Source organism: Podarcis bocagei (genome assembly GCF_964188305.1).
Source record: "Podarcis bocagei genome assembly, chromosome: 4".
Classification (NCBI taxonomy): Eukaryota; Metazoa; Chordata; class Lepidosauria; order Squamata; family Lacertidae; genus Podarcis; species Podarcis bocagei.
In genome coordinates this window covers 83,931,964-83,956,278 of record NC_138128.1, presented here as the reverse complement: position 1 = coordinate 83,956,278, position 24,315 = coordinate 83,931,964, and the positions used below count along the sequence as shown (strand labels likewise).

General features: G+C 42.7%; 1 protein-coding gene and 1 long non-coding RNA gene across 8 annotated transcripts in view; one reads left to right on the top strand and one right to left on the bottom strand.

The window, feature by feature from the left end:
* The window catches only part of LOC308585598, a 38,398-nt gene extending 19,701 nt beyond the window's left edge, over window positions 1-18,697 (bottom strand). For 2 of the 3 annotated variants that reach the window (XR_014007514.1, XR_014007515.1), the window contains exons 1-2: window positions 18,561-18,697; window positions 408-541 (exon numbers count right to left, since the gene is read on the bottom strand). This is a non-coding gene — a long non-coding RNA (uncharacterized lncRNA). Of the gene's footprint in view, window positions 1-293; window positions 542-18,560 lie in introns of those variants that run through there. The other variant, XR_014007516.1, reaches the window with a different exon arrangement.
* RET (ret proto-oncogene) overlaps window positions 1-24,315 on the top strand; it is a 115,297-nt gene that overhangs the window by 30,585 nt on the left and 60,397 nt on the right. For 2 of the 5 annotated variants that reach the window (XM_081191295.1, XM_081191296.1), the window contains one exon: window positions 7,430-7,626. The exons of 1 other annotated variant lie outside the window; for it this stretch is intronic. In XM_081191295.1, coding sequence (XP_081047421.1) covers window positions 7,430-7,626 — 197 coding nt within the window. Of the gene's footprint in view, window positions 1-7,429; window positions 7,627-18,773; window positions 18,857-24,315 lie in introns of those variants that run through there. 2 more of the 5 variants (XM_081191300.1, XM_081191299.1) reach the window with 2 other exon arrangements.

Here is a 24,315-nt window from a genome sequence, read left to right as displayed (position 1 = left end):
ACTTGATAGGACTTGCAGTGAATTCTTAAAAACAAGGGCAGGACAGAGGGCAGTTAAAAATGCAGCGTGAATGGTAGTGAGAGTTGAACTCTTTGCTTACCTGTGTTCTCTCTTCCCCAAGTAGCCACATTTTCCTCTGGCAAAGGCTTCTTCTGTTCTTGGAGCTCCAGTTGGCAAAAGCCTACATGGTGGTAGGGACAAGGCTCTCATCCCTTCCCCACGGTGTGCTCTAAATCATCCATTGTTTTTTATGGTTTTAGTTGGAGGCTTGATTCTAACATGCAGGTCTGGCATTGTCAGGCTTCTTTTGGCTGTGTGGCCCACTTTTATTCCTCGGTTAAAATTGGAGGCACGCTTCATGACCTTTACTCCTTTAAACGGCTTAAATGTGTTGGAGTAAGAATTACCTGCCTTCGGATGAGTCCAAACCCAGTGTTTCTGCATGAGTCACTGTTCTTAGAAGGCCAGAACTTGGTCTCGTGCAGAGTTGCAGCAGGCAGCCTCTTCTGTGGGGTAGCTGGGTGCCTTGAAGTCACATCATCTGTAAGTGATTAAAATCACTGTTTCAGTACACTTGCATTTCCCTTGTGGCAAACTGTTTTGGAATTTTCACTTGGGTTATGACCTGCACTTTAAAGGCAGAGAAAATAGACTTTGGACACACAATTGACTTCCTTTAAATGGCATAGATAATGATGGGGATGTTTGTTTCAAGCACTTGTTTCTTGCTTCTCCAAGACTGGAGGCAACTTCTAAGAAAGTTAAACAGTAAACCAATACCAGTCATAATATCACAAAATCTAAGATCACAGTCTCATAAACAATGTTCCGTTAAAGAAAAGCAATACTCTTTTTCCAGCAACAACAATATGGCAGTAAAGATCTAGAAGCTTGTTCAAGAGCCATAGGCACTTTGGAAGAGGCCGGCTTAGCGTCCTTTCTGCAAAGCTTAAAAGCACAGCAGAGTTCCGAACCATACAAGGTTGGTTGTTCCGTATCCTCAGGGCAATTTGCAGTGAAAACCCTGCTCCTCACCGCAGATGCAGTATCCTTAGCCAACAGGGACACAGGGCCCTTCTCCCAGGACATAGACAACTTCTATGGGGAAAGGCATATGTGGATCCCTGGTTGTGACAGGGAAGAACCAACCCGCTGTAGGGCACAGAGTGCAGAAACCTGGACAGACCCAAAGAATATAAAAATATCAGATGTTGGTTTCATGCTCAGGTTGTCATGCCTCGGGTGGGTCCCACCACCTCACTTTTAAAAGGCCCTCTTCCCAGTTTAATGGGGGTGGTCTCATGATCTGATTGGGCTCAATTGTTTTAAACAATTTTTCAAGTTTTGTTGTGGTGGTGGGAGAAAATAATGTTCTTGGGCTCTGTTTCCTCCTCAGAATTCCAGCCCCCAATCCTTTATCACTTAACTATTTTGGTGTATCTCTTGATGAGTTTTGTTATGACCAAAGATCCCTTGGATGGCAAGAAATATGAAGATTGAAAAGCCAACACTTTTATGTGAAATCCTGAATTCAGTGGGACATGATCGATAGGGCAGACCACTTTATTAAATTAGGTTTGTCACATGGACTGATGGTTCACATTAGTCTTGTATCTACATACTAGGTTATGGTAGGATAAGTGGAAACTAGTATTTGTATACCAAACCCTTAGAAGACCTAGTGGACACTGACCTAGCCTGTGGTTACTATTGTTGGGTACAGTTTCTGCTGCAAGAAGGGCTTTAGGTTTTAACTGGATATATGATTTACTTTGTATGAGCCAAAAAACACCCTGAAATGTCACATTGTAGAAAGCAAAACTCTTCCAAGTCCATAATAGAATAAATTATGTAGATGCCCAATATTATGTAAATTTTTCACTCAAGCACATTTATTTCTCAGCAAGTTGCTATTTGTTTTCATCCATAAACAAATACCACCTTCAAACTTCAACCAGTATCTAGTGATCTAGAATGTAGGAGTAAAGAGAGCTGAACTCCAAAGGTTAAAGCAGATAATCTGTCTCTTTGATGTTTATATAAACTTAAATAAATAAGGTATGGACATATATTGAGACATGAGAAATACTGAATTGTGGCTAAACAGCCTGCATGCTACCCAGCCTGTGCGTATGTAATTTTAAATACAGTGGTATCTCAGGTTAAGTACTTGATTCGTTCCGGAGGTCCGTTCTTAACCTGAAACTGTTCTTAGCCTGAAGCACCACTTTAGCTAATGGGGCCTCCCGCTGCTGCCGCGACGCCGGAGCACGATTTCTGTTCTCATCCTGAAACAAAGTTCTTAATCCGAGGTAATATTTCTGGGTTAGCGGAGTCTGTAACCTGAAGCATCTGTAACCTGAAGCGTAGGTAACCCAAGGTACCACTATACCATATGCATTCCTAGAAGACTGGGTTCAGTTTGTGAATCCAAGAGTCTCAAATTCCAGACCATAGTCTTAAGTACTGTTTAAAGATAACATGCCAAAATCAATGGGGTGATCTAAATAGTAATATATTGTACAGAGCTTGGGCATTAGTGTCAGGAGGAAGCAAACTATTTTGGCTGACTTGCCAATTTGAAGCTTGTCTACACATTAGTTACCTTATACTTGTTTGCACATTAGTTCCTTCATCCATTCGAGTACCTTAGCACCCTACAGGAACATCTCTATTCTGGACTGTTGTTTGTTTGTTCCAGCAGGGAGCATAGGCAGCTAAAGAGAATATGTTGCAACAGGGCTCAACCAGCTAAGAGTCCCCATAAGGGCAGCCAGATACTGAGCGCACTGCAACTTCTCTGCTCCTGGGTTGGTCTCCAGCTCTGCCAGGACTAGGCTCTCCAGCTGGAGAGCCGCCTCCTAGCCTTGTGCTTTTGGCAAGTTGAGATTCCCTGTCACTGCTGCCAGCCACTCACCCTAGCAGCCACCACAGCTTTTCTTTGCCAGAGAAAACAAGGCATTCACTGTACGAGCTGCTTTTCCTTTTCCTCTCTCTCTCTCTGGCTTCATCTGTGATTTTCCCTACCGTTATCTCTTCCAGCTACAGGCAAGAGCAGTCACTGCCAAAGCAAAATCTGAAAACAGCCCATGCAGTGGTTTCCTTGATGCTTCCAGCTAGGAAAACCTGGGGCTGCTTGGAGGAGGAGGAGATGCTGCTGAGAGTGCAGGTTGAGTCATGGGGTGGAAGTGTGGACTGTGGCTCCAGGTGCCTGTACTGGCTGTTTGAATGCAAGGCTGGTAGAGTTTCCTGGATATGGTTCTGCATTAAGAGGTTAATAAGGGTACCTGCTCTGTTCGTCTGGTATTCTATTTCTTTGAATAAAACCTGCACAAGTGCCTTTTGAAAAGCTGATTCATGTTATTGATTGGTTCAAAAATGGTATTTCCCTGTTAATGATCCACTGATGGGAATTTACTTTTAGAGATTCATAATGTATGTTCATGAAGGATGGCAATGATGCCCCAAGCTTCATTAATTTGAAACTGTTATTAATTCAGGCAGTTAGTAGTTGCGATTGCAACCGTATGATCTCCTAATGATATTATGGCATCTGTTGTGTACAAACATTACAGGATGCAGCTTAACAACAAAAAGCCCTTCCAAACAATGTGCTGGAGGTATTAATCACTTTTGATGCTGAAAGTTGCATCCATCTTCACTTTGGGTGCTCAAGCAGAAGCCATGGTAGAATCTAGAAAGGCCACTAGCTATTCCATTCTGTGATCAGAGACTGGGCTGGATTGAGTCTAAGCTAGTCATGCTTTAGTCTCATTGAAACCAACAGGACAAACTGAAGACTAATTTAAGAATATCCTTGGGCACAGTGAAGAGAAAAACCAAGCAGAAGAAGTGTGCATGCACACGAAACCTCATACCAATAACAAACCTAGTTGGCCTCTAAGGTGCTACTGGAAGGAATTTTTTTATTTTGTTTCGACCAAGCAGAACTGCCCAATCCAAGCTCAGTCTGGCAGGGAAGATTTCTTGTTGTCTTTCTGTCTCACTCTCCAATTCACTCCTCTGCCCTCCCCTTCAGACATGTATTTTCCCTTTATATTTTCTTCCAGTGGCACAACTCTGCCAGCTCCAGAGCTGTTCTGCTCCCTTCCCCCCTTCCAGGCAGATGTGGGGGGAATGGGAGGTTTCACTCCGTAGATGTTACTGCCATTGAAGTGCCAGCAGTGAAGTGGGCAAGGGCAGCAGGGTTTTCTACCCCTTGAGAGGCTGGATCCCTCTGCAGGCAGAGAGGAGATCTGCTATGTCTTTAGGTCTCAAGGCATCCTTCCAGGAACTCTTGTTTTGTGTCCTTAGTCTTGATGCAAGCTTATTATTATCTCCTAGAAATCTTAAAACTGTTACGGCATTTTTATTTTTTATTTTTAAAAAGCTTGTCATTCCAGGGTGGTGGTGGAGGACAGGAGGAGTGGATGGGGCAAGAGAATGCATTTTATGCCTTCTGTTTGTCTTAAGAGGCCTGGCAAGTTTGAGGGATAGTGTGGGAGGAGGTTAGGGAAATATCAGGAAATTGGTCTCTCCCTCTTGCCTCAGTGGTGCTTTCAGAACCCTGCAGAACTTTGGAGGAAGGGTTTAGTAGGAGTGCACGTTGGTATCCGCCCCAGACTCTATAAAGCAGTGGTTCTCAGACTTTTTTCTCTGCGCCACACTTTCATAATAAAAATCTGCCACTGCAGGTGTTTTTTTATTGATAAGAAATATATTGGAAAACAAAAGGAAGCAACTCCTAGCAGTGCTTGATTTATAACATTGCACGCAATTACTTTATAATACGACCACGGGACACCCAGAAAGTATAAAATAGTGACCTACAGGAATCATTCCCAAAGTATAATTTTTAAAAAGCCCCTTGCATGTTTACCTTAACTATGTATGGAAACTCAATGGGAGGTGTGAGCTTGCTTTTGCTGGGTAATTTCATTTATATTAAGTTGGATCTGAGACAGGCAAACTCATCTCATCAATTTCTCCCTAGCCTAGCCTAATACTACACTATACCATAACTGCACTGATATGTTCAAATGTTTATTTGATTGCCCTTGAATCTTTCCGCCACACTTGCCATTCTCTTCTGCCACACCCTTTGAGTACCACTGCTCTAAATACTCATGATCTGTGTCTTTCTCACCTTGGTCCTACAAAACATGTTTCTGGGCATTTGCTTTATATTGCTCAAAGAATTTTCTCAACAACAGGACTTTTAAATGAAGTTTCAGAAGAGTCTGTATTTCAGAGACACCGTGTTGTTATTTTTTTAAAAAAAGTCTGAAATGGCATGAATGAGCCAGTAGAATTGGAGAAAGCTTTCAGAATAAATTACGCCTTGCCACTAGCAGAAATGTTTTTTTATTGAAAAAAAACTTTGCTCAGTTAATTATGATACAAATACACTTATTCAGCCAAATTACCTTTCAGAATCTGTCTAACTAAATCAGTGGTTTCTCTGATTCTGCAAAGGAAGATGGGTACATTATCCCTAATGGTTAGCTAATGGCATATGCATTTAGAAAACTAATTAAACATTATATTTAGCAGATATTAAAAAGTTGCTTCTGTTACTCTAATGGGTTGTTTTTATTTTTTTTATTTTCTTTTAAAAAACAACAACATTAAGGAGAAACTTACAAAGGAAATAATAGGAAAGTAGGTGGTTTGGTTTCCAGTCCATCAAAACAGATTTCATAGAATCATAGAATTGTAGAGTTGGAAGCGACTCTGAGGTCCAACTCCCTGCTATGCAGGAATCTCAACTAAACCATCCATGGTCGTTGTCCACCCAACCTCTGCTTAAAAACCCCCAATGAAGGAGAGTCCACCACCTTTAAGGGGGTCCATTCCACTGTCACACAGATCTTACCATCAGAATGTTCTTCCCAGTGGCATAGCGTGGGGGGTGCAGGGGGGGCCGGCCGCACCGGGCACAACATCTGGGGGTTAGGGTTAGGGGGCGCAAATGCACGGGTTAGGGGGCGCAAATCCACGGGTTAGGGGGCGCAAATTACTTGCCTTGCCCCAGGTGCTGACAACCCACGCTACGCCACTGGTTCTTCCTGATGTTTAGTCGGAATCTCCTTTCTTGTTACTTGAAGCGATTGGTTCTGGTCCTTCCCTCTGGAACACGAAAAAACAAGTTTGCTCCATCTTCCCTGTGGTATTTGAAGATGGCTATCATATCTCTTCTCCGTCACCTCTTCTCCAGGCTAAATGTACCCAGCTCTCTCAACCATTTCTCGCAAGGCTTGGTTTCCAGACTTGATCATCTTGGTCACCCTCTTTGTACACATCCCAGCTTGAAGATTCTTCTTCAAATTTGGTGTCCAGTATTCCCAGTGTGGTCTGACTAAGGCAGAATGGAGCAGTACTATGACTTTCCTTGACCTGGAGACTATGCCTCTATTGATGCAGCCTAGAATAGCATGATCTTTGTTTGCTTCTGCATTACATTGTTGACTCATGTTAAGCTTGTGGTCTAGTAAGACCTCTAGATCCTTTTCACAGGTACTACTGGCAGATGGTTCTTCCTGCCTAAGTGTAGAACCATACATTTGTCCCTATTGAAATTTCATTTTCTTGGTTTTGGCCCAGTTCTTCAATCTGGGAAGGTGGTACAACTGGCTGTTCCTATCGGGCATCTCCGAGGACACAGGGCATGGGAAGTGTGCACCTTTTATTTCCACAGTGCTGCAGCTAGAGCTAGATTGTGTGCAGGTCTTTGGGAGAGTTTGGGGACTGTTTCTGGCAATCTACATGTTTTGTGATCTATGTCTTTTGCATTCCGTACCTAAGCCAAATTTTGGCCAGACCAGGCAATGGGAAATAGCTGTGGGTCAGTGGTAGAGCACATACTAGCCATGCAGAGGATCCCAGGTTCTGCCCCTGGTATCTCTGGGTAGACTTGGTAACATCTTAAGTTTTAAGCCCTGAAAAGCCACTACTAAATGTACCATTTGGAATAAGGCAGTTTCTTTGGTTCTGTGCTTTTGTTGTTGTTGCTGCTGCTGGCAATCTTCATTGCAGAAAGCTGCCCCATAACTTTCTACCGGTGAAACTGCAATGTGATGGCTGTTATCGAATGTGCATATCTATCTGTCTGTCTGTCTGTCTGTCTGTCTATCTATCTATCTATCTATCTATCTATCTATCTATCTACATATCTGTCTATCTGTCTGTCTGTCTGTCTGTCTATCTATCTATCTATCGAATTTCCAAGCCAACTCAGTGGATTTTTTAAAAAATAATTACTCCCATCATTTGGAACTTTGCCTTTTGTGCCTTCAGTGTAGCTCCCTAAAGCACATTTTTTTCCAGCAAGCTTTAACTTTCTTAAGCAGGCCCTGCCCTGGGGGAGCGAGGAGTCTATTTCACAGTCTAATACATTTCGCCATTAAAGAGCTTCCTCTTTTAATTCCAGGATATTCCAGAAGGAAGCACTTAATTTGAACTGCATTGCAATGAGTAGAAAGCTAGCCTTCTGGCATCCAATGCTTCCTAATTATTTGCCCTGGGGAGAAGAGCGGATGGCAGCGGAAGTGGAAGCAGAGGCTCTGGAGAGAAAGGAAAGATGGGAATGCTCCAAATTAAATAAACCATACCGAGAAGGAATTGGAGGTACCACATTCTTCCTTTCCGGAGACTCCCTAAAACCTTCATTTATTTTTTGACTTGCAGCTGAAAGGTTTCACTGTCACCTCTTCATTGTTCTGCAGTAGAACAACAAAAAGCTGTAACCATGTGGAACAAATATTGAGAAGCAAACTGTTTAAGCACATGGTACACTTTGTCGCATGCTTGGGTTTCCAATATTTCAGGTTTTTCTAAAGCGAGACACTTGATTCCTTCCTAACAAAGCCTGAGAAACCAGGAGAAGAGGGGATTGGTTTTGTTTTTTTAATGATGTGAAAGATTGGAAAGAAAGTCCAGCCCTGCCTTACCTTCCTGCAATGCCTAAAACCTGAATAAAAGCATGTCAACTAAAAGTTGGCAGTGATGGTAGGACAGGACTTGAATAGTTCCTGGAATGCCTTCTGCTCAGGGGATTATACATGAGGTTCAGCATATAGGCCTAAAGACATCATGGCAGGAGGTTTCAGAGATGCACCTAAAATGTTCCTGTTTGAAGCACTCTCATGCCACTTGAACAGTCATGGCCTCTGCCATAAAATCACAGGAACTGTAGTTTGTTAAGGGTGCAGAGAACTGTTAGGGGAGCCTGCACACAGTTCCCAGCACCCTTAACAAACTAGGTTTCCCAGGGTTCTTTGGGGGAAGCTGTAACTGTTCAAGTGGTGTAAGAGTGCTTTAAATGTATGGCGTTGAAGTGACCCGGTAAGAATATGGGAAGCTGTCTTACACTGAGAGAGTCCTTTGGTTCCTCCAGATCAGTATGATCTTTTTTGACTGGTGGTGTCTTTCCAGAATTTGGGATCAATCAAGGACCATTGAGCTATGGGCTGCCTCAAGCCCAACCTTGGATTAGTGCAAAGATGCAGATTCTCAAAGGAGAGCTCCCAGAAACTTTGCTCCTTTTTTGCTGCTGTGCTAAGCAAAGCCAAGGTTTGGCTTAGGAGGTTATCTTAACCTAGACCCAGACAAACTGCTTTTCATTCCAGTTCATATATTCACTCCAGTTTTCCTAGTTCCTTATAGTTCTGAACATTTCCATACACTGACTATCTGATACTTCTGAATGCCCAACTTTATGAATGCCCTGTGCTGTAAGTCATCTTTATATCCCCCCTGGCATCCACATTTGGGTCTTATTTTAATTTTTCTGGACATACAAATATAGTTCCATTACAGTACCTGATAGTTAATAAGCCACTTGCCAGATATGTTTGGAAAACAAGTCAGGAATGGGCAGTAGGGACTAGGCGAGCAGAAAAGAGACTATAATCCTCCTTGAGTATTGCTAATCATGAGGTTCGTTTTGCATTATTATGGAATCCTAACTGTTGAGGGAACTCGCCCTGTGGCTTACTTGACAGGAAAAATGGTGATGAAGTGACTGTTCCTCAGTGTTTGCCAGATACTGGAGTCAGGGGAAGAGGGAAAGCAAGAAAGAAATGAAAGGTGAGAAACTGGCAGTGTCTTTGGTTGAGTCTGGTGAAGCTCTTTCAGATAGAAGCATTTTTGGAGTGAGTTCAGTTTGAACACTCATCACTATGTGCTTAATGGTTCTGTGCTTAGTCATGCAAAAGGCCTCATGGTATATTTTTCATTATCCACCTCTCCCAGATTTTTTGAAAGCTGTCATTGCATTTTGCAGTTATAAGCAGCAAAATCTGGTATCCTGAGCTGCCTTCCATCCTGTACACTTTCAAGTTTAGCAGCTTAATGGAGACCATTCCAAATTGGCTTGTCTGCTGGGAAATATTGTGTATTGTATAACTCCCATCATCCCCGACCCATTGACTATGCTGACTGGCACCCAACAACTAATATGTCATTCAGGGATTTGTGTTATTTTCATGGGCTTTTCCTATGTGCTTCATTTCAACACCACCACCCCCTGCAATAGATCAATCATATAAATAAATAAATCTGGAGGGCTACAGATTTTCCAACCATGTTGTAGTGGATCCTGGGTCACGTTCCAAGATTGAACAGTAAATCTCAAGGAGAGCTAGCTAGGCTTATTAGCAATATAATGCTCCCATACAGCTGCTCATTTGCACGGGAAAGGTCATCAGTGGTGGGCAAACTCTTTTCGGGAAATTTGCCACCATCACTACCTCAGTAAGCTTCTAAGGAAACTCAGGATTCACCAGAACACAGTTGGAAAGCTATTGTGATGTTGTGTGGTTTTCAGAAGGCAACCCCCTCTGCTGCCCAAGATTCAGTAAAACTACTGATTTGCTCCAATTATGTTTTGGTATACTGGCTTTCCACAAATGGTGGTTTTAACACAACAAGAATGGACGCTTTTAGATCTCCTTCCATTTCATGCAAAGAGAACGGGGAAGCACACAAGTCCAAGGCTCTTGCTGGCTTGTTCATGTAACAACAACCCATAGTTTGTTGTTACATCTGAACCTGGCCCAGAAAATCCTGCCCATTTTAAAAAACGTATAAATTCTGCGGAACTTTGGGGAAGGTGCTTGAAAAGTTCAAAATTGCATGCCTTGACAACCAACACTTTAAACTTTGCATGGCTCAAAAGCTTTCCTCTGACTCTTGCTGTTGTTTGAGGAATAAAACTCTGTGTGTTCCTGTGTGGAGGGGGAAAGGCTCCAAGCATAATACATGATCAAACCCCAGTTTTGTTTAAAATCTGCTGTGTTCCCTAGAGCATTGTGTACTTGCTTTACCCGGAGAGTGTACTTTTTACCAAGCCCTCTCCCGGAGGTTGCACATTATCCTGTTACTTAGTTAAGAGGGGCAACTTGCCTTGTGTGGCGACAGTTTGGGAAGAGGCATAAATAAGACACAGTTAATTGAAAGCAGATTCCCACTGTCTACCTCTAAAACCCACCCAGTCCATTAAAGCTCTCATGAATGAATCACTTTTGCAAAGAGAACTCTTTGCTCTTCTTCTGCCTCACTAAACTCTTACCTGGGGGAGGTAGAAGCTCTTGAATTTGGTGACATTGATTACTAGGGAATAAACAACACGGTTAAGGTACAGTGTAGCGTTCAGAAGCCAGGAGGACACAGAGATTTAGCCCTTTGAACTTGCTTTGTTTCAATGAGTGGGTACGGTTGGTAATTGATACAGTGATAAGGAAAGGTCTTGACTGCATTACCTGGTGTCAGCTTCCGCTGCGCCCTGAACGGAGACCACAGACTGTATTTCATTTGAAGTGTGCTCATGCAAGAACAATAGATCACAGATTTAAGATGGGGCCTGGCTACTAATGCAAGAGAGCCAGGTGGAGCAGCGTGAGAGGTAAATAGCCTTTTGTTTGCCTTTTAAGAAATAATAATCGGGGCAGCTGCTGCTGGAAAAGGATTATTTATAGCAATAGCAGGTTAGGCAAATCAAGGGCAAAACTTTGCACTGTTGTGTCTTTTAATTTCTGAGTTACATCTTTGGGAGGGAATATTACAAATACCACATAGACTTACCTTAAGCATCAGCAAGTCATTTTAAGAAGAGGATTAAAAAAAAAAAGCAGTAGCAGCATTTTGTCTGTTAATCTTTTTCAGTTATCCATTGGTTTTGAGTTTGTGTGTGTGTGTGTGTGTGTGTGTGTGTGTGTGTGTGTGTGTTTTAAGATTGTGCAGTTCTCTTTCACTTGGTTCATTCTTAAGTCAGCCTGGACAGCTCAGTTGGTTCAAGTGTGGTGGTGATAATGCCAAGGTTTCAGGTTTGATCCCTGTATGTATGGGATGGCTGCATGTTCCTGCATGGCAGAGGGACTAGATGAGGTCCCCTCCAACTCCACAATTATTTGTTTCTAGGTTTACAACATTAGGCCCATGTGCCACATTTTGCTTAGATAGGGAAGGACAATAGCTCAGTGGTAGATCATCTGTTATGCATGCAGAAGATTCCAGGTTCAATCCCTAGCTTTTTCTTCTTTGGCAATCACTTGTAGCCGAGTAAGATTGTCCTCTATGAGCACGGTCTTAACAGTGAGTCCGTAAGGGACTGTGTAGGCAAAATTTTTGCATCATAGTAAAATCTATGATGCATGAATATAGCCTCACTACACTCCTTGAAAGTTGTTCAGACTGGCTAAGTGTGAGTCCATGTACAGAAAACCCCCAGAAGGGGCAGATCTTGCTCGGCAATGGATTAATATGTCTTGTTAACAATAAGCTTGAAATAATAGTACTGAAAATTCAAACATGAATGAAAGAACATAGCATGGAGAGGAACAAGCTGCCATACCTCTGAAATAATTGACCATCACGACAACTAGGTTAAAGGATGTGCTACAGTAGGCTTTCTTGATCAACATCAATAAAACATCTAAAAATAACTACACAGATATAGTCTAAGTTGATTAGCAGTAATTGCCCTGAGTCAGTGTAGTCACTGATTGGTGATGTCATGTGTAATATTTTCTTAAAGTGATTTTAGCAGACGTAGCCTTTTGAAGAGCTCTTATAGTCGGCATAAATATCTTCCTGGTTCCAAGCTGGATGCCAACAGTCAATGATATGTCTAAATATGACATAATACGGTATTAGATTATATCTTTGTGCTTTTCTTGTTATATGTTGCCAAAGAAAAATGACAGCATCTGTCTTTTTAATGCAAAAAGGGAGCCATTAAAATCTTTGAGAAGCAGAGCATGGTAGCAGGGAAATCATATAAGAACAATGAAGGTGAGCTTTCAAATATTTATCTAGGATCTTCAATCCTCTTAGTCACAACATAAGCATTTGACTTTTCTGCAAAGTCTGGAGATGATAACAGTGGAGAGGTTCTTATACTATGCTCATGAATTGAGGCAGAACTTATGTGCATGTATAGAGGAGAGGGCATAGTTGGCCTGCTCTCTAAAAAGGTCTGGGCCTGACTCAATATGTGTTTGGTTAAAATGTAGTAGTAGTAGTAATAGTAGTAGTAGTAGTAGTAATAATTAATAATAATAATTAATAATAGATGCATTATAGGACTCCTCCCCCATATAGGTAAAGGTAAAGGTAACCCTGCCCGTACGGGCCAGTCGTGTCCGACTCTGGGGTTGCGTGCTCATCTCGCTCTAGAGGCCGTGAGCCGGCGCCGTCCGAAGACACTTCTGGGTCATGTGGCCAGCGTGACGAAGCTGCAGCTGGCGAGCCAGCACCAGCACAGCACACGGAAACGCCGTTTACCTTCCCACTATAAAGCGGTCCCTAGTTATCTACTTGCACTTAAGAGTGCTTTCGAACTGCTAGGTGGGCAGGAGCTGGGACCAAAGGACGGGAGCTCACCCTGCTGCGGGGATTCGAACCACCGACCATACGATCGCCAAGTCCTAGGCACTGAGGTTTTACCCACAGCGCCCCCCGCGCCCCCTCCCCCATATATATATATGAGGGATATCCCTCAAGTAATTAATGAACAAAAGAAGAAAAGGCACACTAACCTGGGAACTTCCTCTCTGCCCAGAACGTTGGAGGCTATACACCACACCCCCTCAACAGTATTTATAGGAACTCAAACACTGAGATCCTGCTCTGTTCTAGTAACAAGAAGCCGAAAGCACCAGCCTGAAGATGACGAGTGAGACCTCGTCGAAATGTCGCCTAGACACCCAAACTCTTACACGGGAAGACACCCGAAGACACCAAAACCTGCATTCCTGTACCCGTGAAAATCTACGAAAGCATATATATATATATATATATATATATATATATATATATATATATGTATATATATATATATATATATAACCTATTGCAATGCTATGAGGAAGAAAAGGTACTCCTCTTCAGACTGGGCCAATAGTATTTTTCTCAGTCCTGGTCAATCCAGAAGCTTCCTACTGCTTGCCAAATGCAGGAACTAATGTTGGGCACCCACCTCCATTCTGTGCCTGAAAAAGATTCTGAGGCCAACATGATAACTCAGCTGGTTAGAGCATGCTGCTGATAACCCCAAGGTTGCAGGTTTGATCCCCGTATGGGACAGCTGCATATTCCTGCACTGCAGGGGCTTGGACAGATGATCCTCAGGATCTCTTCCAACTCTACAATTCAACCTGGTATGCTGGCCTGCCACTTCCTTCAGTACAACGTCACAGATACCACACTGGACTTGAGGTCTATTAATAGACACAGGCCAGGGACCCCTACCTTTCAGTCATAGCGAGCATGGGGAACCATTCCCATCCTCAACACAATAGCAATGCCAGGATCATACAAGCTGCCCACATTAAGTGAAAAGTATAATTTTGTGTTTACAAGCTCTTAGCAGTTAAATAAGTATGTAACTCTGGCTCTAGTTTTTCAAATGTCTCTTCCAAGTACCGATTCATTAGCTTTCCGCTTCACCTCCCTTCTCCAGTTATCAGTCTTTCCCTCTACAAGGGCATTATGAACCAAAAGTTGCACATTTGATTTGGAGGCATCCTCCTCCAGCAAAAGCAACTTTTTAAGAAATAAATTGGAGTGGGAAATGAATGAATGGATGAATGGATGCATGCACGAATGCCTGTTAGTTGGAAAGACCTTTTTTCTTTTTCTCTTCCGCCCCTTATCACAGTTATCTTCCAGAAGGCAAAGAACCTCAACCCCCCAAAAAAGTCCCCTTAACCGTCAATCCAATCAATTAGGATTTGCTCCCAATCAATAATTAACAAAAGCTTTAAATCAATTCAGCTTTGCTGTACTAGTTGTAATACTTAATGTTTAACAAGGAACTGTAATCCTCTTTCACAGTTGAAGCATTTGGCTTTGTAGAATGTAAAAGTGATGACTGGATAAGTTAAACAATGGCCAGGATCCAACCTACTCTCTCCAGTGTTTTGAGTGGAAAGTGTTTCCGTTCAAGTGGAAGGGGCTTTATTTCCTGCTGGTGAGAGTCCATTGGGCATTATAGGATGTTGCTTCAGAAGCGTTGTGGTGGGGGTGGCTTTGTGGGGCAGCAGAGGATGCTGTTGGAAGGGGGTGTTGAAAGGAGATCATCATTCATGGCACTTTAGACCCCACCCATAGCTTGCTTGCGGTTTCACAAGAAAACAGAGCAGGAGCCATATTTAGTTGGCGTGCTATGTCTCAATGTCAGGGTAATATGAGCCATGGCTCATTGGGGCTCAGCCCAAAGCCAGCATTCAGGGAGAAGGATCAGTCGTCTCATAAGAAGAGGATATTTCAGAGAATGGGCAGAGTGCCTTCCAGTGCTGGTTGGCAACACTAAACTAAGCTGACAGAGAGAGGGCCACTCCCTGGAATGGTTGTAACAGTCATGGTGGATGCAGTGATGGCTGGTCCCCTTTCTTCCTAGTGCCATTTGTCACTTCCGATTACTGAGAAAGGGGGGGATAAGGCAGCGGAGAGTTTGGTGAGGACGCAATGCCAGGAGCTTTGGATTGGCTCTGCCACTGCACATGCACTGAGCTCCCTGCTTCCTTCTGTGTCCCAAGTAAGGATGCAGGCAGGAGGGAGCTGGCTGAGGGCAGAATGAAGTTGTTGGAGCAGTGCCCCATTTGTCCCCATTGACTAGCTTCCCCTGGTACCTTCTCAGCACTGAGTAATCAAAACCAGCCGATAGGCATCCAGGAAGAGGGGAAGGGCTTTCAAGTCAGCGAATGTGTCTTATTGGTATGCTTGAATTCCTACACCTCTTAAATTAGAAATGAAATCCTTAGGGTAGTCACAAATAACTGGCAATTGCCAGATAGCCATTTAAAAGGTTCCCGTGTGTCATTTCTCCCTACCATCCTGTTACTTCTCCATTTCTCCCAGATTATTGAGCCTTGGTAACAATGGTAGTTTTACCATGTGGTTAGAGGTTCCAGGCAGCCATCTATCTCGCCATGTGGATACAATTACCATATGCTAAGCTTTAAAGTGATGACTACTTGGCCTGCAAGCATTTATTTTTATAGTCCAAGGTAAAAAATTTTTTTTTTTTTCAGGATGGAGGCTTTGAGCAATTTTACTTTGGGATTTTCTCCAATAATGAAGCCTCTGTGGAGAAAAGGAAGTTCATTCTCTATCTCTGAATATAGCTTCTCCATCTCTGGTGACGCCATAATTAGAAACTGTACATCCTTCCTACATATCTGAAGCGTTTTTCTCCCCACTGTGTCAGCATTATATTTTAGCATTGTGGTCAAGAGCTAAGGCCATAAAGGTATTTTTAAACTAAAGTTCCTTTAAGCCAGTAAATTCAGAAACTCTTTTGACTTGTGGCCTTCTAAAAGTCAGTTTGCCTTTTGGAACTCCTTTCCCACTGAGCTTTTTTTAAAAAATGAGTGAGAGTCGCCTGGGGTATCCTCTATCCATTGTTGGGCTCCAACTCCCCTCTGTTGAGGCTTTCTTTTTACAATCAAGTGGTCTTTTAAGTTTTATGAGCTAAATAAATGAACTAGAAGGGAAGCCATGGGAAAATACTAAAATAATATTTAGTGATGGGGGATTGGAGATTGGAAATTGAATTTAATGTTTCTAAAACCCCTGAGCCTGTTTCAATCCAAGTCCATGATGACCTGAACTTTGTTCCTTCCCCATCTGTGAGTGTCCCTATTACCCACTTTTCCTAACTTAAACAAGCAAAATGGGTTTCAGGCAGGATTTGAGGAGCTACAGTGGTACCTCTGGATACAGACACTTCAGGTTACAGATGCTTCAGGTTACAGACTCCGCTAACCCAGAAATAGTACCTCAGGCTAAGAACTTTGCTTCAGAATGAGAACAGAAATCGTGCTGTGGTGGCGCGGCGATGGCAGTGGGAGGCCCTATTAGCTAAAGTGGTACCTCAGGTTAAGAACAGTTTCAGGTTAAGAACGGAGCTCTGGAACAAATTAAGTTCTTAACCTGAGGTACCACTGTATAAACATCAGAATTGAGTTCTGGATGCTGCCACAACTATAAGCAACAGCATCTACTGGACAGTGGGAAACATAGAAGCAGGGCTGGGTGCTATCTGGTTTTCAACACCACGATGTACACCAGCTAAATATAACAATATATCCCCATATATCGGCAGTGGTGGAGGGTCTTGCTGGGCCTCCCTGCAGTGGCAAGGGGCCCACCGTACCTCCCCGCAGCAGCGGAGGGCCTTGACGAGGCTCCCTGCGGCGGTGGAGGGCCTTAAAATATAAGGAAGTAGTGGATTTAATAAAAAATATAAAGTAAACTTCCATATAATATATTTAATGTATTTTCAACTAATTTAAGAGTAGTTTAAGTGATTTACTAGCCAACTTGCATCTGCTTCCCCACTCAGAGGTCCCACTTATAGTTTCAATCTATGCATGTATAAGCCCCACTGAGTTCAACTAAACTTGCTTTTACTTTCCTGGGAGTAAGTCTTGATGATTTCAGTAGGGATTGCTTGTGAGTAGATATGCATTTGCTTGCACTGCTTACCGACAAATCCCCTCCCCATCATTCTCACATAGTACCCAACCTCCCATTTCAGTATAAGGCAGCCAGCTAAACATTCTCCTCTCCATTCAGTCCTCCACAGAAGCCCCCCTCCCCCCGCAAAAGCCCCCATACCACCAATCTCTCCTTTTTTAAAATCTCTCTTCCTTTTAAGGGAGGGAAGGAGGGCAAGCAAGCAAGCAGAGACTTAATCTCCTTTAAATAAATTTTAGAAACCTTCATTTTTAATATGGGGAAAAACTATTTAGGGGGAACCACCAGAAGATAAAATAAAAACTCTTCCCACTCTCTCTTTTTTTTGGGGGGGGGGGGTCAGTGTGAGGAAAGAAAGAAGTGTTTTCCAGTTCTTTGTTTACATTCTCCGTTTACTTTGTCCCTGGATCTTTAATTGTCTAGCCATGGGGGTCCCTCCTGGATTGTTAGCAGGCTCTGCATAATTAGCTGAGTTCTAAGTGGAAAGATACAGGTGAAGCTAGAAGAGTTTGCTGCTTTTTGTGAGGGCTTATCCTTACTTCTTATTGGCTAGGAGGGAGTACAGTGGTGCCTCACAAAACAAAATAAATTCGTTCCGCAAGTTTTTTCGTCTAGCGAATTTTTCGTCTTGCGAAGCACGGTGTCGGAAAAGTTTTGGAAAAGCTTCAAAAATCACCAAAAACCTCAAAAAAGGCTACCACACCGCGTTCTATGAGTTGCTCCTCAAAGTCAAGTCGCAACTGTATTAACGGTGTTAAGAAAAAGGAAACAAACTTGCAAAAAACGCAAGACGTTTTCGTCTTGCGAAGCAAGCCCATAGGGAAATTCGTCTTGCGAAGCAGCTCAAAAAACGCAAAACCCTTTCGTCTAGCGAGTTTTTTGTCTTGCGAGGCATTCGTCTTGCGGGGCACCACTGTATACAGTGGTACCTTGGTTCTCAAACTTAATCCGTTCCAGAAATCCGTTCCAAAATCAAGGCGTTCCAAAACCAAGGTGTGCTTTCCCATAGAAAGTAATGAAAAACAGATTAATCTGTTCCAGACTTTTAAAAACAACCCCTAAAACAACAATTTAACATGAATTTTACTATCCAATGAGACCATTGAGACATAAAATGAATGTACTGTACTATAAAATAAATAAGACAGTATTGTAGATGATTTAGAATCCCCCCCCCCTTACCTACACTGATGATAGTCATTGTTTGGATGGGGGGCTTTTATCCATTTCTGCAGTCACACACAATCAATCAATCAATCAATCAGTAGCTGAACTGGGTTCCACACAGTCACAAAAACAAATTAACCGAAAAAGCCCCCAAAACACAAAATCAACAGCAAAAACAAAAGTGCCAAACTTAATCTGTTCCGGTAGTCTGTATGACTTCCAAAATGTTCGAAAACCAAGGCACAGCTTCTGATTGGCGCAGGCACCCCGGAAACAATAGCCAACAGCTGCATCAGACGTTTGGCTCCTGAAAAAGTTTGAAAACTGGAACACTTACCGGAACGTTTCCAGCATTTGGGAACCAATGTACCACTGTGTTAACTTGTTGAAACACTACAATGTTGTTTTAATACCTGGCATTCAACGATTTATCACACAGCCCTATATCGGAGCCACATTTTCTTGGGACTGTGATCTGGATGTGCTGACATGCGCTTGCTTCAGCATCCATTGACCTGGGGAAGCAGTGTACAATGCCTTGAGAATTTCCCACTATCTGTTTCCATGGAATGCTTGTGCCACTTTCCACCTCTTTGTGATGTCAACTAATGTTGCAACAAGTATGTGTGGCAATTGCCTCAAGTCGGTCTTGGCAGCTCATTGCCTTGGTAAGGTGAATTTGGATAAAAGAGGAAGGGCTGGCTTGGAGGTTAGTAACAAAGAGATCTCTAGGCCCCATAATGCTCTAGCCTTCTGATAGCATCATCAGGAATGATGGGACTGGGCAGGAAATATATGGAGAAAGCCTTGTCTCCCACTGCCCTGCCTTTTCTGTGGTTGGATTAGAGGGTGATTTAAATACAGTGGTACCTCAGGTTAAGAACTTAATTCGTTCTGGAAGTCCATTCTTAACCTGAAACTGTTCTTAACCTGAGGTACCACTTTAGCTATTGGGGCCTCCTGCTGCCACCACACCACTGGCCCATGATTTCTGTTCTCATCCTGAGGTGAAGTTCTTAACCTAAGGTACTACTTCTGGGTTAGCAGAATCTGTAACCTGAAGCGACTGTAAGCTGAGGTACCATGGTATATGTGTCCCATGTCTGGGTCCGTGTTTGAAATTCTCCAGGCGCCAGGTGCAATTTACACCTGGCTATCGGCCACTTGAGACGAAGTTAAGATGTCTGGACGTGCATGCCTGGGGATCCTTGGATCATTCCTGATTTCACATACAGTGGTACCTCAGGTTAAGTACTTAATTCATTCTGGAGGTCCGTTCTTAACCTGAAGCTTAACCTGAAGCACCACTTTAGCTAATGGTGCTTTCTACTGCTGCCGCCGGAGCACGATTTCTGTTCTCATCCTGAAGCAAAGTTCTTAACCTGAGGTACTATTTCTGGGTTAGCGGAGTCTGTAACCTGAAGCGTATGTAACCTGAAGCGTATGTAACGCTGAGGTACCACTGTACTAGCAACACATCCTGTAGAATTGTATCCATTATATTTTATCAGCACAATCAGAATGAATTTGAGGAACCAAAAAGTCGTCTTGAAAAATGCTACTTTTGAGCTGTCTGGCCCAAAAATGGCAGCTAGGCATTCCGTTTGGGTGACTGTAACCCTGGTTTAAAGAGCCACTTGGTGCCTAGCTTATATATCTGAGTTTCTAACACTGGTTTCGGGTGCAGTGTGGCAACCCCAATTTGGAGCCATGTGGGCAACCCTCTGAATGTTTGTCCTTATCGTGCTATTGCTGTAGAAGTGCTAAGCTTCAGATCAGCAGCTTGGAACAGTGATCAATATGATAGCCACTTCATTTGAATGCCTTCCTGACAGGAGATAGACTTTCTTAATTGTTATAAGTGCCAATACAGTTGAGAGTCTGTTGGTATTCATCCAACTTCCATGTGAGTGTTGGCTGTGTCCTAGACTAAGCTTGAGTCCCTACCCACTTTTCAAGGTCTTCAGGTTACCAGTAAATTATATCTATACACTTGGCAATTTCTTTGCAAAATCCTGCAACTAATTGAAATGCCCTATATCAAACAGCAGACCATCAAAATAATTGCAGAAAAAATGGGGGGAAGGCTTCAATTTAAACTTTGAGGACAAAAGCTTTGATGCAGGGGAAATCAGACAAGGTCCCTCCCCCGCCCCTGCTTATATGGAAGCTTGCCAAAGGTTGCATTTATGTTCATTGAAACTTTAATTCCAAAAACCAGCACTTAAATGCTAATAGGAACAGGGTTTAGAAGCTAAACTGCCCTTCTCTCTCTCTCTCTCTCTCTCTCTCTCTCTCTCTCTCTCTCTCTCTTACACACACACACACACACACACACACACACACACACAGACCAGAAATGTAAGTTAATTCCCCATGTGTTTTTCTAGTTTGCTGGCATTTCTTTACAGCACAAGGGAGAGAGGAATTTTCCCCTTACTCCTTCCAGTATGTCAGTAGGCAAAGCAGTTACAAATTTGTGGGAAAATACTGTTTGTGTATCTTTTTCTGTTGGAATTTCAAATAGGGCTAAGCTGAAACGGCCTATGTTTTAATTTGACTTTGTTTTCACACAGATTAGAAAATCTCCCTTTTCCAGTAATTCTTCAACACGCGCTCCTAAAACAATTCAACCATGTTTTCAATGGCATTAATGCTAGAGAACATTCAAGTTACTGTATACACCTTGGGGCTCCTTGGATCAACCAGATATCCCAGGTACAGTCATACCTTGGTTTGCGAACGTGATCCATGTGGGAGGCACATTTGCAAAGCGCAGTGCTGCATCTGTGCATGCACGTGATGCGATTCGGCTCTTCTGCTCATGTGCATGACGTCATTTTGCAGTTTTGTGCATGCACGAGCGCCAAAACCTGGAAGTAACCCGTTCCGGTACTTCTGGGTTTGGCGCGGTCCGTAACCCGAAAACATGCAACCCACAGCATTCGCAACCCAAGGTATGACTGTAGTGGCAAAAGAGGAAGAAAGAGGCGAGCCTCACACTGGTGCCCAAACATACAAGAAACATTAATAATATGAAATTTTCAAGAATCATAGACTTTCTAGAGTTGGAAGGGACCACGAGGGTCAACTAGTCCAGTGTGGGGCTCGAACCCATGACCTTAAGAGTCTCATGCACTGCTAACTGAGCTATGTGTTTCTGTGAGGCACAAAAACAGTATTTCGGGTGGGCCCTTAGAGGGCAATTGGAATGCTGCTTCTTTTCTGTGCAAACTGTACTCTGAGCAGTCACCCTGTTGCTCAAGTGCCACTGCTGCTGATACAAGAGCATTCAAGTTGCTCCCTAGAGAGCCTGCACTATGGATGTCACCCTTTTGGGTGTTTCTGCATCTGACTGTGTCACCTTATTTTAGACACTGAGGGAAGCAGCAGAAAAGTTGCTAACGGAGAACGTACAAAACTGTTTTGGCAAAAAAGGGAGTTTTCTAGTGTCTTGTGTTCTGTTTGGCAAGCAGTTATTCGGTACTTGAAGTACATATTGTGAGACAAAAGTAGAATGTTGCAAATATTTGGATGAGCCTTTACTGTAGATCAGGATGTGGGCTTGATGATCTTCACCTCTTCCTTTTCCCCCAAAGGGAGCAATCACTGTGATACAAGTAGCATATTTGTGTTACACTTTGGAAACCTTGGATAGTCCCTGTTTTGACCTTGGAAGACCCATTGTGACAAACATTGAGAACAGGGTGCTCTCCTGTACCAGTTAGATTTTGTTCTGTATAACAGCTGGAAAGGATAAGGAGTTTGTACATGCGACTGGGGCTAGGGGTGAGGGAGAGATTGAATTCAGTTTGCATTAAAAATTGAACCTACCTAATTTGCACTGCTCAGGACAGTGGGAGAACTAAAACACAGCTGTCCTTCAAAATGTGTGCACCTCTGAATCTCGTTGTGATGCAGTTCTCGAACCAAACGTTTACAAAAAAGTATATATTAGTGGAAACATGCATTACATTAGAGAAAACCACATGCAAAAATATGTTTATTAGGAGAAAGTCACACTAAAATGCTGATGAATTTTCATGTTACACACACATATTTATACACATGCAATGCAGATGAGGTGCCCACATATATGTGTGCTCAATATAACAAATGGAGAGGGTCACAAATCATACTTTCCCCATGCCTTCCCAAGTATATATACATGCTAGGCCTTAGGGTAGATTCAGATTAGGAGTATGAACTTTGGGAATTCTATTGCAAAGTGACTTGATCTATGCTTCCTGGACTAATGTGCAGGTTGGAACTTAATTATCTGCCGGTGTTCCCAAATATTGGAACTTTTTTATATTAAAAAAAAGACACAGGGAACCTTGTCTTTGCATACTGTTTTAAAACTATTTTTGACTCAGAAGAATAATTTCTAAGTGCATTTTAAACCTATTTTGATACATTTCCTTTACTCAATAACAATTTCAGTTGAATGCAGAAATGGCATGGAACAGATTTATAGGTGTGCAAATGCAAAAACAACCAAAAATATACTGATTTGCTTAGGCCAAAACACAGGTAAGCAAGATTTCCCCCTAAGAAATGCAACTTATCACATGAAACCCCAAGCTTGAAGCACTATCTTGAAACGCGTCTGTTTTACTGGTGGTTCAGAAGGCTCAGTTATTGGTTGGTATGGTTGCCAGAGTTCTTTGTGCTGCAGTGTGTCTTCACAGTTAGCTCAAAGGAAAGTACAAAATAAAAAAAAAGGAAGAGGTGAGAGAAATGAGCATGAAGGGACAGGACAGGTGCTAGTATTTTGTGGACATAACAAGGGCTGCTGAACACTGATTTACTAAGTTTCCCTCTACATGATTAGCAGATGGAATTGAGTTTCCACTTTTGTTTTCCACATATATTATCCATGTGTGAGAACTAAGGGACTCTGTTAAAGTTATCATATAGTAAACACTGTTTGTTGCTTCTCTTCAAAAAATGCTTCCTGGTTGGTCTGGGGGATCAGTTTGCCCTTTTAAAAAAAAAAAACTGGAAATACTTGAATTGTAACTATTACTTTTTAAAAATCTCTATATAAAACAGCTTCTAGTATATAAAACAGAACACAATCAAAATAAAAACAGGATACTGTCGTTAGTTTCCTGTTCTTGCATTTGTGTCACACCTGCTCACAGTGCTACAGCATCAGGCGCTCACAGATCGTATATCATTAACTCATGTAAATGTTATTAACAAGACTTGAGTCAATACTGCTGCGCATTGTACAAGCGATTACTCTGTCAGCTTAGGGCAGATCCACACCTCGTATTTAAGAGCACATCCAGTTGAACATTTAAAACTTCTGATTTCCCTCCAAAGAATCCTGGGAACTGTGGCTTGCGAAGGGTACTGTGAATCATAGCTCCGTGAGTGGGAAACTGCAGTTCCCAAGAGTCTGTGGGAGAAGCCATGTGCTTTCAGTGTGCTTCAAATGTATGGTGTGGTTTTGCATTTAGTCCTCCACAGAAAGGGTTGCTTTGTTTGTTTGTTTTTTGGTAGATCAGAATATTTTAAAGACTATTATAAAGGCATTGGTGATTCACATTCAGTTTCTTTATGCACTCAAGGGCAGTTCTAAATTCTGGAAGGATGCAAAATTCAGTGGTGGATTTCAGGCCGACTGGGGATGGGACCTTCTGAAGTATGGGAGGCAGAGGCTACATGGGAGAGCTTTATTTGCACTATGCAGTCCATAGCAGTCTCATTGGTCTCTGTAGAGGCCCTGGTGTTTGACCTAGTTGGCCTAGAGGTCTATGCCCTCTTCTCATGGTACTCACTCAGAAAGATAAACAGAGCTATGAAGGGGATTTCGTAGAATTGTAGAGTTGGAAGGGATCCTGAGGGTCACCTGTCCAACCCCCTGCAATGCAGGAATATGCAAGTGTCCCATACAGGGATTGAACCTGCAACCTTGGTGTTATCAGCACCCGCTCTAAACAACTGAGCTATCCAAGTACTGTACATCTTTAGGCCAACACCCTGAGGTAGCACAGTCCATTCCAGCCCCTAGTCTTTTGAGAGATAACATACCAAAGGAGACAACCTTTTCTCTACATAGACCAGCGGTTCTCAATCTGTGGGTCCCCAGATGTTGTTGGACTGCAACTCCCATCATCCCTGAGTTCTGGCCTAGCTAGCTAGGGGTGATGGGAGTTG